This window comes from Bufo bufo, chromosome 2 (genome assembly GCF_905171765.1).
Source record: "Bufo bufo chromosome 2, aBufBuf1.1, whole genome shotgun sequence".
Taxonomy (NCBI): Eukaryota; Metazoa; Chordata; class Amphibia; order Anura; family Bufonidae; genus Bufo; species Bufo bufo.
The window spans coordinates 325,981,622-325,996,096 of NC_053390.1; the positions used below are offsets into that span (position 1 = coordinate 325,981,622).

The 14,475-nt window shown below is 45.0% G+C and overlaps 1 protein-coding gene across 1 annotated transcript; it reads right to left on the bottom strand.

The window, feature by feature from the left end:
- Positions 1 to 5,277: 5,277 nt before the first annotated feature.
- Positions 5,278 to 10,439, bottom strand: CTSL (cathepsin L). Its single transcript, XM_040417001.1, has 8 exons — positions 10,323 to 10,439; positions 8,395 to 8,525; positions 7,327 to 7,449; positions 6,991 to 7,140; positions 6,551 to 6,775; positions 6,298 to 6,466; positions 5,970 to 6,087; positions 5,278 to 5,615 (listed from the first exon to the last, which is right to left on the bottom strand). Exons 2-8 carry the CDS (start codon positions 8,518 to 8,520, stop codon positions 5,516 to 5,518), a joined length of 1,011 nt encoding a protein of 336 aa, XP_040272935.1. The 5' UTR covers positions 8,521 to 8,525; positions 10,323 to 10,439; the 3' UTR covers positions 5,278 to 5,515.
- Between the last annotated feature and the right edge of the window lie 4,036 nt (positions 10,440 to 14,475).

A 14,475-nucleotide genomic window follows, 5' to 3' on the forward strand; every position in this document is an offset into this window, starting at 1 on the left:
TCACATTTATGATCTACTTGGACTCTTTTTGCTTGAGATTGGAATGAACTCTGCCTTGATCTCAGAACCTGTATCTTAGTGGTTGTTCTACAAGCCCACTAGCTGATACCCATATTTTACTGAATAACCGCAGTGCTGCTATTATTTGGCTCTATATATATATCTTTTTGAATATACCTGTTCGGACATTTTATATACACATATATTTTATCTATTTCTAGTTATATTTTATACTTACATCCATTTAATAAATTTTAGTGACCCACTACATATTGAGTCTATGTGATTCCACTTATAAGAGTGCCCACTCACTTCTTCTTTACTATTGGATTTTGGTGAACAGAGTGCGACATCAGTTTGGAGCACCTTGCCATCGCCAACCAGAGGGAGAGCCGCCCTAGACATCCTTCTAGAACTATAGCTATGTGTCTATGCAAACTGTTTGACAAGGAGGTCGTTCGTGACAGAGTCTCTTTAAGAAGAGGCAGTCCGTGTACCAGGAAAGGAAATCTATGCCTGCAGATGTAGACTTAGACCTCAACTGACACCAGTTATAGTAAGCTTGCTGGACCACCAAATCCTGCTCATCAGTTTTTAAAAGTGGAGATGGAAGCACAAAAGATCAAAAAGTCACAAATTTTAGTGTAATTGGAGTGTGAGCCATGTGCCACTTTTAATGGCAGAAATCTAGCATAAACTTTCCTTATCTATATAGCGCCAACATATTCCGCAACGCTTCACAGACATTAGCATCCTACTGTCCCAATGGGGCTCACAATCTAAGTTCTCTATCAGTATGTCTTTGGAGTGTAGGAGGAAACCGGAGAACCTGGAGGAAACCCACACAGACACAGGGAGAACATACAAACTCCATGCAGATGTTGTCCTTGGTCAGATTCAAGCCTAGGACCTCAACGCTGTGCCAATTCATCACTTTAAAGTCTTTACCAAATTATCTGAACAAATGGCTTAATCATAGCCCGAAGCAGCATTTTTATTTTTGCCTAGATATCTTTCTTGGTCTATTATTAGTGGTCTTGCCCCACTTGACCTTCAGTTCTGACAGAGGGAGCACAATAAGAGCAGCAGTGCTGAAATTGTCTTTTCTCAATCCTCCTGAGCTGTTCTTCACGTGATGCTGTGGACATTCCACAGCTGTCACACATGCTTCCTTTCTGCCTGCTCATGAAAAAGGAAGTCCTGCTACTTCCAAAGGTCTCTGGTGGTATCCAGGAATTTCCAACATGTCAGCACTATGGCAGAAACTAGTGGGTGAAAAGCAGTAGAAATGTCATATGCCTTTATATACTGTTGTTATATATAACAACAGTATGTCAAACAGGTAAAAAAAAAAAAAAAGTTTATAAACCCTAGATGTGTCAAATTGCATCACTTTTTAAAAAAATATATATATACCGTATATTTTGGTGCAGACACATAGGCAGGCAAAATCTGGACCATAGTTTCTTTGCCAGTCAGTGCAGGAATCCATTGTGACGGCCACCATATGACAAAGTACCGTCCAGTCACCTAATGACTTGGATGGTACTGTATCTTGTCATGTGGTGGTCATTTTAAAGTGTTGTGTTCTCTATAAAAATAAAAGAACTAAGAATTTACAAATTAATTTGTAGGAGAAAAGGAAACAACTGCACTTGTCTCATCATCACTACGGAAATAAACATCAGGACCAGACTATGGTTTGCTGCATCAATATGAAGAATATGAATTATACATCAGATCTTCCAGTAAGTGTTCATTGTTTCCTCATCTTGACTTTTGTACTTTCCATTATCATTACAGGAAATAAATCATTTTGCTGAACTGAAGGGAAGAAAATATCAGTTACTGAAACCTAATGAAATCTTCAAGGTTCTTCTTATTCTTTAAGACTTGACACCCACTGCTATATGATTCCTCTGTGTTGGTCTCCGGACCTCTGTAAAGTGATTATCCCCTTAGAGGGTTAAATGTGAATAATTTGTACAAGAAAAGGAGTCTGCAAAATTTATTCAGAGAATTTCCGGTGCTCAGAGGTGCAGACTTCAACAGAATTACCTGAACACAAATATAAACTTGTATCTTAACCACCAATACCAGGCAACGGAGCAGGGGTAGCACCTAATGTCTTGAGGATTCGGAATTTATTTTATAAGAATGAAATATTTCACCCAAACACTCCCTATACTCATTAATAGAAGTGTCTTTTTCAACAAAGTCCAAGTCCGGCTGTAAATGAAAGTCAAAGACTGGTTCAATGGGTAGTCCATGTGGTGATAAACTGAAAATGGGACATCCTACCTGACTAAGGCTGCCTTGACACGTGAGCAGATTTGCTAATCTTATAGACGGCATACACTTAAAGACAGTCTGTCTAGACCTGCACAACATTCATCACAGAGGCTCAGGCTGGGTGATAAATGTGGTGCAATATAAGGAAATCTCAACCATAGGCCTCTTGCACACGACCGTATGGCTTTTTCAGTATTTTGCAGTCTGAAAAAAAAGGATCAGCAAAAAATACGGGTGACGTCTGTGTGCATTCCGTTTTTTTGCAGAACGGAACAGCTGGCCCCTGATAGAACAGTACTATCCTTGTCCGTTATGTGGACAATAATAGGACATGTTCTATGTTTGAACGGAATGGAAAAATGGAAATACGAAAACGGAAGGCATACGGAGTACCTTTTAAATGCCACAAAAAAAAAAACATGTCAAACTTCAAGTGGTTCTCCCACTGTAAGAACGTATCATCTATGCACAAGACAGGGGAGGGAAAGCATCTGATTGGTGGGGATCTGACAGCTGGGCACCCCAGCAATCACAAGAATGAGGTGCTGGAGTTCCCAGAGTGAATGGAGCAATGGGTTGACATGTGCACTGGCATCTGTACCCATTAGTCTTTCCATACAAGGGCACATCTAGGGTACCTGCACACATTGTGAATTATGCACGGATTTTCGTACCAACAAAGCGTACGAGATTTGATAATTCTCATGAACACTAATTATCTTCTTCCTTGTGAAAATTGACCTACTGTGCAGATTTTCAAATCCCGAGCCTCTTCGTTATTTGTGCAATAACGCACCTTCTGTAGAGTGGTTTTCCCCAAAGATTTCTATGGTAGTGGTATAAAGGGAAAAGCTGCAAGAAATCCGCTATAGTGCAGATTTATATGTAGTTTTGGTGAGGATTTCTTGTGCATTTCCTGCATACAAATCTGCACTGTGTGCATAGCCTTAGAAACTAAAAGGTTGACAGGCTTTAGTCAAATGCATTATGCAGATTTGATGCAACATCTGAACTTGGGCCAAACCTGGAAGGCAGGTCATATAGAAATCGAAGTCTAGGCTTTATAAAAAGGTGTCCAAACTATAGCTATAACTTTATGACATTAACGTCTTCTGGTGATTAACAGCACGGGAAGTTATGTTCAGAGGTTGCTTGGTTTGATACATGGCTTCTGGAGCAGTTTGATGCCTATTTCGTACATACATTTGATGCATGTTTTTAGGTCATTATACTAGAAAATTAAGCAAACCAGATGCCAACTTCCATTGTTAAAATGACCAGGTATGGTTTTTGATAGGACAGAAAAATGCACCCTTTCACTTTTGTCCTTTAAGAGTATACTTTAATTTTCCAATGACTATCAGTATTGCCAGAAGCCAACTGTATGGGCATCATGTTACGGTGGTTTAATTTTATTTTTTACCCACCTAAGGGTTTACATACACAGCAGAGACTATACAGCTCCTTACTGTTATGGGATATAATGGACACTTGCTTGTCACTTACAAAATAGTGTCGGTCCGAGACAACCCCCAGTATGCATTCTATGATTGAAACTATTTGCAGCAGAGACTTGAAACTGTCAGGAATTCCTCTGAGTCTATCATACATATGCCTTAAACTTATTTCCTGTTTACATTCCTTCTTGCTAAAAGACCAATCATGTGAGCCCACTATTATGGAGGGTATATAATGTGAAGCCCCCACCTAATAAATTAGTTATGCTTTGACCTTAGTGTTATTTCTCTCGCTGTGCATGCACATAACTATATCTAATTTGGAGCAGTGTGTCAACCTACCTGACCTTTGATCAGAACATTACAATGGAACGGAATACTGTTTAAAAGGTGTTTGAGTCAAGAACCTCCCTACGGTACCAGAAAGCGGCTGGGCCATGACTGCTGCAGCCAATTGCAGGCCTCAGTGGTCATAGCAATAATGTACTGATCAAGCCTCTGCACCAAGGCCTGTGACACAGAACCCAGCCACTTCCATGTCCAGCAGGGAATGACAGGACAGTGGGCAGGCAGGTGAGGTTTTTCCCAGCAGGGGCACAGCCCTGACAACCGCTTTAAAGAGAACCTGTCAGCTTTAAAGGGATCCTGTCATCAGCTTTATGCGGACCATACTTAGAGCAGTAGAAAGTAGTGACAGAAATGTTGATGTCAGCGGTGTGACACACATCAGCTAAAAGTAAGTGGTTGCCAAGAACCAGCATCATAATCCTTGCAGCCCAGGGCTTGAGAAGAGTCAAATCTACCTGAGAAGAGTCCTGGTTATGCATAGTCTCCCACCCATCTGCTGATGATCAGCAGTTCTCTCCTAGAGAGAAAACTAGGTAGAAGACTGTCAGTCATCAGTAGGTGGGCAGGAATTTATGAATAACCATGACTCTTCTCAGGTGGCCAGGACTTTTTTTTTAGGCCTATTCTGCAATGTTGGTTTTCAGCAGCCACTTACTCCTAACTTATAAATGACAGCGCGCTGAAATCAACTCACCTGTCTATACTTTATACTGCCGTTAGTATGGGCAGCACAAAGGTGATGACAGGTTCCCTTTAATGGGCGAACACCTCCATACAAATATCCCAACTCTGCAAGGGCTGGCTTTCAGAAAACCTACTTCTGTATGAAAGCAGAGAAATACTACTACAAGGGCCTTTAGCAGATGGCACGCGCACACACGTTTAATAGTGGTCAGCCCAATGACAACTTGCTTAGCTAGCTCTTCTGACTCCCTCCCAGTTCCCTCACACTTAGTTTGGCTAAAAGCCTGTGTTCTGGTGGTGACCTCTTTACTCTCCACAGAAGTGCCTGGCAGCAGCTCTCACTAAACCTGCCATTCTGTGTGCTTGGCTGACAGACTAATGTGTATGGGGGACATGTGTATAAAGGGTTAGCCATCACTGATGGCTGTGCTCCAACATGCTACATACAGACTGTGCTGATGTGATTTACAGCATACATCATGTATTCACAACTTCGTTAAAGGGAACAAGCACATTGTGACATTTATAACACTCATGATGGTAAACAAAGTTGGATTAAAACAATTTTATTTTACAATATAAAAACATTAGTCAAAATAAAAAACACAGTACTAAAACAAAGCAGCATCCTGGCAATGTTTCCCAGCATCTAGTTGTGATCCTGCAGCATTGCCACAACTGGTAAAAGATCAGAACATGTGCCTAGTGTCTTAAAATAAAAAGTCTTTATAAAACTAAACTAGAGGATAGCTGGCAGCTGTAGCAACTCCGCAGTGATTTTTTCTGTCTTTGGCAATGTTAATGTAACCCTTGTCGCCCCATTTCTCACTCCAGCTAAGGAAAGAAAAGGAAAGAGTTACAACATGTCCAAGAACCACATTTTATATCTGAGCAGAATCAGAAACACATACTAACTGATGTTAAAGTGGTCATCAAGATTTAAACGTATCCCAATAGGATCCAAGACTGAGAGGTCCTACACCCGCCCTATGAAAGCAGTGACAGTCATTTGCTGCCACTCAGTTCTCTAATGGGACTTCTGGAGACAGTAAAGTACATCGTTCTGCTGTCAGCCCAATGATTGGTGGATGTTTTTGTTGCCATATTCCCATCCCGTGAACAGGGAAGTCTAGAGCTTGCTGCAACCCTTCAGGGAAAGGATCATGGCCTTTTAGGTTTGTGTCCTACCTGTTTTTAATTATCCAGTACTTCTTGCCATCAACATCTTCTCCTTCAAAGCCATAGCCAACCACAAGGACACCATGATCCAGATCTGTGCTGCTGCATTCAGGATCATAGTAGATACCTGCAAGAAGCATTGTCATTACATGTGGTGAAACCATAACAAGTCAGTCCCAGGGCTAGATTTACACAGGCATAAAAATGGCAGACTCCGTGGCAAGTGGGCCCGCTTTACTCAGGTGAGAGCCAACACTGAAAATTGGCGCATTGCTCCTTGGCATAGTGTTCCATGTTCTGGGCAAGTAAATAATGGTAGAACCGATGGAACACTCACCGCTCTGATAGAATTGAAATGATTGATGTCCAGCATCAATTGCCACAGACACAGGACCAACTGAAGCCACAGCCTTCATCAACTCCTTCTCGCTTCCAGATGTTACATCCATGAAACCAGTGTCATTTGCAGCATTGTTATTAGGATTGTACTGACAGTCTTGGTCATCCTGTAATGAAAGGTAAACTGTCAGCTACTGCTTACAACACTGCGGAACCTAAATTAAAAATGGCAAGGGTGAGACTAGTCTTACCTTGGCAATGTATGGGTAAGACTCTTCAGAGTCAATGCCCTTGTTGTCCAAAACATATTGGAAAGCTTGATCCATGAGACCTCCATTGCAGCCTTCATTGCCTTCTGGCCTAGAGCAGTCAACAAGGTTTTGCTCACTTAGTGAAACCAGTTTCCCAGACTTTCTGAAGTTTTGTCCTTCCAGAGCTCCAGTGGCACTGAAGGACCAGCAGGAGCCACACTGACCCTAAGAGGAAAAACCAAAGTGGGAATGAAGAGGTAATAAGATGCAAGTCCTCAGTTATTAAGTACGCAGATTTCATTAACTCAACTTAGAGGAACTGACCAGCGATTCAAGACCACTTGCAGACTTTTGAAACTATGTAGACAGTTTGGACCATTTAAGCAGAACACATAAGTTCAAGCCCATGTGTTCCCATTTATCGACCATGAAATACATACCTGATCCTTAACTGGCGTTACATATCCTTCTTTGCGCCAGTCAACACTCTTGGGGGGCTGATAGTTGTTTGGAGACATAAAGGTTGATCCTCTCTTCTTGTCTGACTTGTGTTTGTAGCCATTGTGTATCTGTCTGAATTCTTCTGTAGTCTAGAACAGGAGTCACCAGGTTAGGGGACAGCACAAAGGATACACAGATCCCATTACATGCCCAATATTATGAGTGGCCATACAGGTTGTGACACATGCCCCAAACAGAAGCAATGTGTTACCCAATGCCCCACTTGTGCCATGTCAAAAGGCATCAGTTTATACCGAAAAAAAAAAAAAGCTTACCATGTCCCCAAAATGATTCATGCCAAGCCTGTAAGTGTGTTTGCCCATGGCATATTCCATGTTGTGCACTTCAATAGTCTTCAGATTCTTCTCCCATACCACTCGCCTCCAGCCAGCTTCCCTCTGTAGAGGAAATGAGATCATTACCAATACATTTATGCAAGTGAACACTACTTGGACAACGCCTTGAACCAGAACCTGCCTGATGAGCCCCTAAGAGCTGACCGAAGTCATCAATATCAGGTCAGTGGGGGTCCGATATCCAGGACCCCCATCAATCAGCTGTAAGCGAAGGCACACATGCTGTCTCCCTTTCTGTGCGCCGCTGCTTTGCCAGAGCAGCAGCAGCTAGTAGGAAGATAGAAGGGACGTGCATGGTGTGCGCCTTTCCTCCATACAGCTGATAAGCAGGGTCCTGGGTCTCAAACACCCGCTGATCTGATATTGATGACCTAGCCATAGGATAGGTCATCAATAGTAAAAGCCTGGCGAACTGCTTAATAAGAGCCACAGAACTGCAACTGAATCTGTATGCTGAACTACATTGTTACTCGTTACCAACTCATCAGTTCTCCCAGTATCGTTTATTATACCGTCATTGGGTGAAACTGGGTGACAGTCACCACTCATCTCCTTAGGCAAGCAGGAAGGAAGAGTTCTCAATCACTGCTGCTCAGTCTGCATATGTAAGTGCACCATAACTCTAGAGCAAGACTATCCTACTGAGAGATAGTCCATCCCATCGATTTATACACATCTGAAGCAGACATGTTTGTTACTAACCTAACCACTTGCACCCCCTTGAAATAACCCTGGGGCATCTATTTGTATGACCATGTTCTGCCATTTTTACACTTCTCAACACCCATCTGGACTTGGAAGCAACTGCTATGAATTGATAGTTTCTGGAAGGAAAGGCAGAGTCATAAGAATAGATGCTCCAGGGTCATTTCAAGGGAGTGCAAGTGGTGACAGGTCCTCTTTAAAATCACTTCTGCTCAGGAAAAGTAATCACATTCAGTATAAAACACTTCCAACCAGTTGTGAAAACATTACCAAGCTTCTTACCGGTTGATAGGATTTTGAGTAGAAACTCAAGAAGTTCTGCCAGTGCTGGTCCAATGCCGGGTCTGTTGTAGGAGCAGCCAGAACAGTAGTTAAACAAAGCCCAATGGCAAGTATGTAGAGAGTCATGGTTGCTGTAAGAGAAGGAAAGGGTTAAAGGTATATGACAAGCAGTCAAGAAAGCAGCAAATGTGACTAGCTGGCCTGATTAATGTGTGGTCAGTACTAGAGTGTGGGGGTATTTTATTTAAACCCTAGAAGTGGACATTGGTAGGTCTCTGATGGCTGAACCCTTTTAGATGCCTACATCCCACAATACCCAGAGTGCAGGAGCCAGCCACCTCTGGCACTCCAGCTGTTGTGGAATGAACCACGTGCACACTTTAGCTGTTCTTGTAGCTCCCATAGAAGTGAATGGAGAATTCTGGGAGTTGTAGTTCACGCGGTAGAGGTTGCTATATAGCTGGCACAACTGTGGGGTTGTAGTCAATAGCCCATTGATTTGCCTATACAGGCATAAGTCATGTTATCGGCTAGTGAAGAGGAGCAGGCACTGCTTACACCACCTTCAGGGATAATGGAACTCAGCCGAGCTCTGTCATTTCCCCTTTGTTCGCATTAAATCTATTTTCGTGCAACAACATTTAAACAATGTTGCAAGTCTGGTTTGTACACTGCACTCACCGGTTCCTAGAAGGGCTGTGGTGCAGGTGGGGAGTGGCGAGGCCAGGAGCCACACATCTACAGCAGCTGAGAGCTGCAATCGATGTGATTAGGTGCACCCTCCAGCTGGCAGTGCACCTAGCTAGTGATGAAGTGCATCCTCAAGCAGCACAGGGGATATCATGACTGGTGTAAAAATACACTAGTCTATAATATATCTCCCCATAAAAGCTCCTAGTGCCACGAGCGGTAAATGGACCGCACACTTAAACGGGCCAGTCCTGGGTGAAAGACAGAAGACAGCTGCATGTTCTGAATGGACATCTGGACAGAAACCTCACTGGTGAGTTACAGGGGCTGTGCAGTGGGTTAATGTTGATCCTTTATCAATACCAGAACAAGGGTCAACACTCGGCACCCCCGCCGATCAACTGTTTGAAGGGGTCATGGTGCGACCAGAGCATACTCTTTACAGCATAACCACAACTGCTCACACCATTCAAGCAAATGGGAGAAACTAATTACACCACCGCCACAGCTGATCGCAGGGGTGCCAGGAGTCAAACCTTCTCAGATCAGATATTGATGACCTGTCCTGAGGACGGGCCACAATTATACTACTGCACAACCACCTTTATACCCGATTGACCTTCAAGTTCCTGCTATACTCTCCCCCCCCCCCCCCCCTCAAATATTGGAAGCTTATGTTGTGGCTTTATGGGATGGGACATATCTACATTAGATCCACCTGCTCATTGACATCTATCATACACTCTCCCCTCCCCCCTATAGGGTACAAGTGTTACCTACCACCCCACAGACTCCTAGCAGAACTGGTCAAAGCAAGGGTCAAGAGGCCATTCCCTGCCCCCACCTCGTTTACACAATGAACCCCCCGGTGCCTATGGACGGGAAGTGTTAGGTCACGTGATGTACGAGCCCAGGAGGACGCAGCCGGGAAACACGATAACCAGGGATAGGACGGAGGACAAGAGCTGACTCATCAGCAGGGAGGGAACGGGCAGATCCCCAGTGCGAGGGAGGCCAGTGATGGGTATGGCCGAGCGGAGCATACCACTGGTATAGGGGGTAACGTTCTGTTCGCCTAACACTATAGAAGTACAAAAAGCAGGAAAACCGCATCAACACCGCATAGGGATAACCCGTATACACACAGCCCACCCCGACCCAAACACGTTCCAGGCATTCCACTGCCTCGCCCCTCCTCCCACCAGCACAGCTGCTGCCCACCGCACTACACCACTTACCTCGCTGCAGGATCACTCGCTGGGAACTACAGGCATTGCTCAGCCCAGTGTTCTTATATAACCCGGTTAAGGCCCCGCCCGCAACAAGATTCCCGCGCTAGGATTGGGCAATTCTTTGCCCGTGGGGCTCATGTGACTGGCGAGCGCGTGACTTGCCGTGTTGTTGTGGGGAGGGGGCAGGGCGTGCGTTATGTATGCGTCTGTATTCACTCTGTCACCTGCAAGCTGGGTATTTTCATGAAGTGAGATTAAAATCCTGAAAAAAGTTCAAGCGTAATAGTTATGAAAGAGGTTATTTAAGTTAATTAAATATATATCTACAGCCCCCCCCCCTGTCTGAATAGAGGTCATTGATTTGATGCAGGGGTCAGATGCGGTTTATTGCTGTGGAGAGGATAAGAGGGGTTCAGGATGGAGAACACCCGCCCTAAATGGAGGTCTGTGGGAGAAAAGTGCCGGGCAGTGAGGGAAAAAACTCCAGATCCAGAGCACGCTGGGACCGGGGAAAATACCATTGTACCTCAAGGCTGAGAAAGCGCTAATAGAAAAAATCTGTCCTGCATCTAATATTTCCCATAGACTTCCATGCAACATTTAGAACTGGCATATTTGCCCCCAAAAAAACACAAAAAAATCCACAAAACACCCAAAAAAGGTACTGTATATGTGACCGCAGCCCATGTGCATTCTGCAGATGTCGCATAATAGAACAGTCCTATCTCTGTCCGTACTGCGAACAATAATACGGACATAGAGTGCGCACGGCGTATATTACGTTTTAATGCGGACCCATTGAAGTGAATGGATCTGCCTACGGGCCACAAAAAAAACAGCATGGAAACGGGAAAAAAAAATGACGTCCGTGCGCAGGAGCTCTAGGAGGCAGCTCTTTTTTTTTTCCCGGTAAAATGACGGACACCGTGATGGAAATTTTGCAGCCCGCAGATTATCATCAATGTGGCCTCCCGGGACAGAGCCGGCAGTCCCATTAGTTTCGTTTTACAGTTCCTAGGACATAAAGATAGAAATCCGAGTGCAGATGTGAATGCAGCCTTATAACAAGCCAGTGATGTGCTGGACATGCTCCACAGGCTTCTATGTGAGTCCGCCATTTTTATGCTTCTATGTATGACAAGATGGAGTTTTCTGCGACTGTGGCATCGCAGCATGTGGCAGTGCTACACCATAGACTGTCATTATAAACATTGTCGTGCGACCTCAGTGTCCCGCGACATATTGCAGTGTAGTTGTGCCCTATGTCGTTGGGTAGCCCTAGCCTAATGGGCTCCTGGGCACCGTCTGCTGCAGGGGGTTTGTGCACTGTGACTTTCCAGGCGGATCAGCTAATGTCACTGCATGTTCAGGGCTACCGCCGAGTGATTCAATAAAGTGATGTATACGTGCGTTGTCAGACAGGCCCCATGGCCGCGTGTGAATGGAATCAGCACATACAAGAAACACCTTCTGTTATCAAGACAATGAAGCTGTATGGGGATGAATGATCGTAGGAGCAGTAGTCGTTCATCTACATATAAATAACACTGAACATGCTGACAATGGTCAAGAATGCCCCATTAGTCTTTTTGCCAGAAGCCACCACGTGGTCGGACCGGCAGAGGGAAGCAGGACCACGTGGTGAGTGATATGACGTCAGCGCAGGTCCTGCAAGAAGAAGAAAGAAGATGATAATGGCTGATACGGTAATTTTTTAAAATTATTTTTTAACCCTCAAGGGACATTTTACTTAGCATTCTGTATTAAAGAATGCTATTATTTTCCATTATAGCCATGGTCAGTATTGACGTCACGCATTGCACCCGCGCGGAAAACTCGCCCGTGTGAAAGGGGCCTTACCTGCTCACCAGCGCTGGGTTCTGGCCCCTTCGCTCCCCACTGCCTCTGCGTGTCGACATCCTGTTTTCCGCAAGTTACATGTCTGCTGCAGCCAATGACTTGCCGTAGCAGTGACATGTCCCCCATGTGTCAAGGGATCTAGTGACATGTCATGTGGGGGACATGTCACCGCTGTGTACTTCCCTCTGCAGGTTTGGACACCTGGGGGGGGGGGGGGGGTCTGCCCAAAAGAACCTATACTTTTTGACAATTCATTTCAATGGGAAGCAGCACTTGCTTTTTTTTTACACTTGTAAAAAAGTATGGAAAAAAGAAGCAGCGTGCCCTATCCTGGGGCAGAATCAGCCCATTGAAATGAATGGAGAGCATCAAAAACAGCTCCATGTATGTCCATGTGTTTTTGTGTGTTTTTCGTGTGTTTTTTGGATACTTTTTGTGTCACGGTGCTCCTACCTGGATTCGGCTAGACCCCAGGCATTGGCTCCAAAGCAATAAATAAGGGGGATTTGAAATCAATAACTTGAGTCCAGACCTTGAGATGAAGTTCAATGGCAGCTTTACTTTGGTAAATGTTTCTCAAAAACGGTTTACAGGCTTTGTTTTGGTTCCAGCAGGCTTTAGCATGAAACTGGCAGGCAAACTCCACTCTGCTACATCTGTTTCTCTCTGACTCTGCTGTAGTGACAAGCTGGCAGTATAACATTTGGCAGTAGGGAACTTTTCTCCTGGCTCCTGAGGCTTCAAGCTTTGGCCTCCATGGCCAGCAGACCTTAAGGTGGTCTGGCTGGCATGGGCATGTCCAGCAGAGACGTGCCCCTGGACACCCTTCCCCTAGCTGGGGGTAAGCTAGACTGTCTAGAACTTCTGCCCCAGCCTTCCTGCACTCACCCACCTTTCTCCAGAGGGAGGGTTAGAATGGAATGGAAGGTTCCATTCTAAGTATACGTAGCTCTGCCGTGTTTGCTGCCACCTGCTAGAAATGCACAGTGTGGAGGACCTGGAATAAATGCATTGGATGACATGAGGTTAGACCAATAAAGACAGTAGCAAGGTGCAGAAGCGGTAACACCACTCCGGGGTGTTACAAAGACATCTCAACTGCAACAAAAACAGCACGGAAAACTTCGCTTTTGGCAGATTCTTCGCTGATTTTTTAAGCATGTTTTTCAAAATCAGTTGTGTGAACTGGCTCAAAATAAAGTCTAAACAGATGTAAAGGTGCTGGTGTGTCTCATGAGCTGTTTTGTAACAGGACCCTTCCCCCACCCCCTATCTCTGAAACCTGAAGACTGAGATAAACATTGGTTGGAGAGCCACTTATCTAACACTCCATAAAGCTGGCTCACTGCATAGCCATGACAGGTTCAGGCTACTTTCACACTAGCGTTCGGGGCTCCGCTTGTGAGCTCCGTTTGAAGGCTCTCACAAGCGGCCCCGAACGCATCCGTACAGCCCCAATGCATTCTGAGTGGATGCGGATCCGCTTAGAATGCATCAGTCTGGCTCCGTTTTGCCTCCGTTCCGCTCAGCAGGCGGACACCTGAACGCTGCTTGCCGCTCAGCCGTGCGGAGCCAAACGGATCCGTCCAGACTTACAATGTAAGTCAATGGGGACGGATCCGTTTGAAGTTGACACAATATGGTGCAATTTAAAATGGATCCGTCCCCCATTGACTTTCAATGCAAAGTCTGACTAACTTTTAGACTTAGATTTTTTTATGAAATATAATGCAGACGGATCCGTTCTGAACGGATACCATCGTTTGCATTATAAGAGCGGATCTGCTCCGAACGCAAGTGTGAAAGTAGCCTCAGACTGCCCAGGCACCGCATGGGTTCAAATAATCTGTAGCCTGATTATACCTAGGCCAGTCCTTGATCAAGATTTCCATCTAAGGGTCCATTCACACGTCCGTATGTGTTCTGCGGATCCGCAAAACACGGACAGCGGCAATGTGCGTTCTGCATTTTGCGGACCACACATCGCCGGCACTCTTATAGAAAATGCCTTTTCTTGCCGCAAATGCGGACAAGAATAGGACATGTTCTATTTTTTTGCGTAACGGAAGTGCGGATCCGGAAGTGCGGATCTGCACATACGGATGCGGACAGCACATTCCGGCCCCATTGAAAATGAATGGGTCCGCACCCTTTCCGCAAAATTGCGGAACGGATGCGGACCCATTTTGCGGACATGTGAATGGACCCTTAGGCTGCGTTCACACGGGCGAGTATTCCGCGCAGGTGCAATGCGGTAGTTGAACGTATTGCACCCGCACTGAATCCTGACCCATTCATT

What these genes read in the sequence shown, in the direction of transcription:
- CTSL (XM_040417001.1), bottom strand. Translation starts at nt 8,520, where the DNA reads ATGACTCTCTACATACTTGCCATTGGGCTTTGTTTAACTACTGTTCTG. An exon ending in TAACGCCAGTTAAGGATCAG is followed by an intron (nt 6,776 to 6,990) that starts GTATGTATTTCA and finishes TTTTCCTCTTAG; the next exon opens with GGTCAGTGTGGCTCCTGCTG. An exon ending in CTTACCCATACATTGCCAAG is followed by an intron (nt 6,467 to 6,550) that starts GTAAGACTAGTC and finishes CTTTCATTACAG; the next exon opens with GATGACCAAGACTGTCAGTA.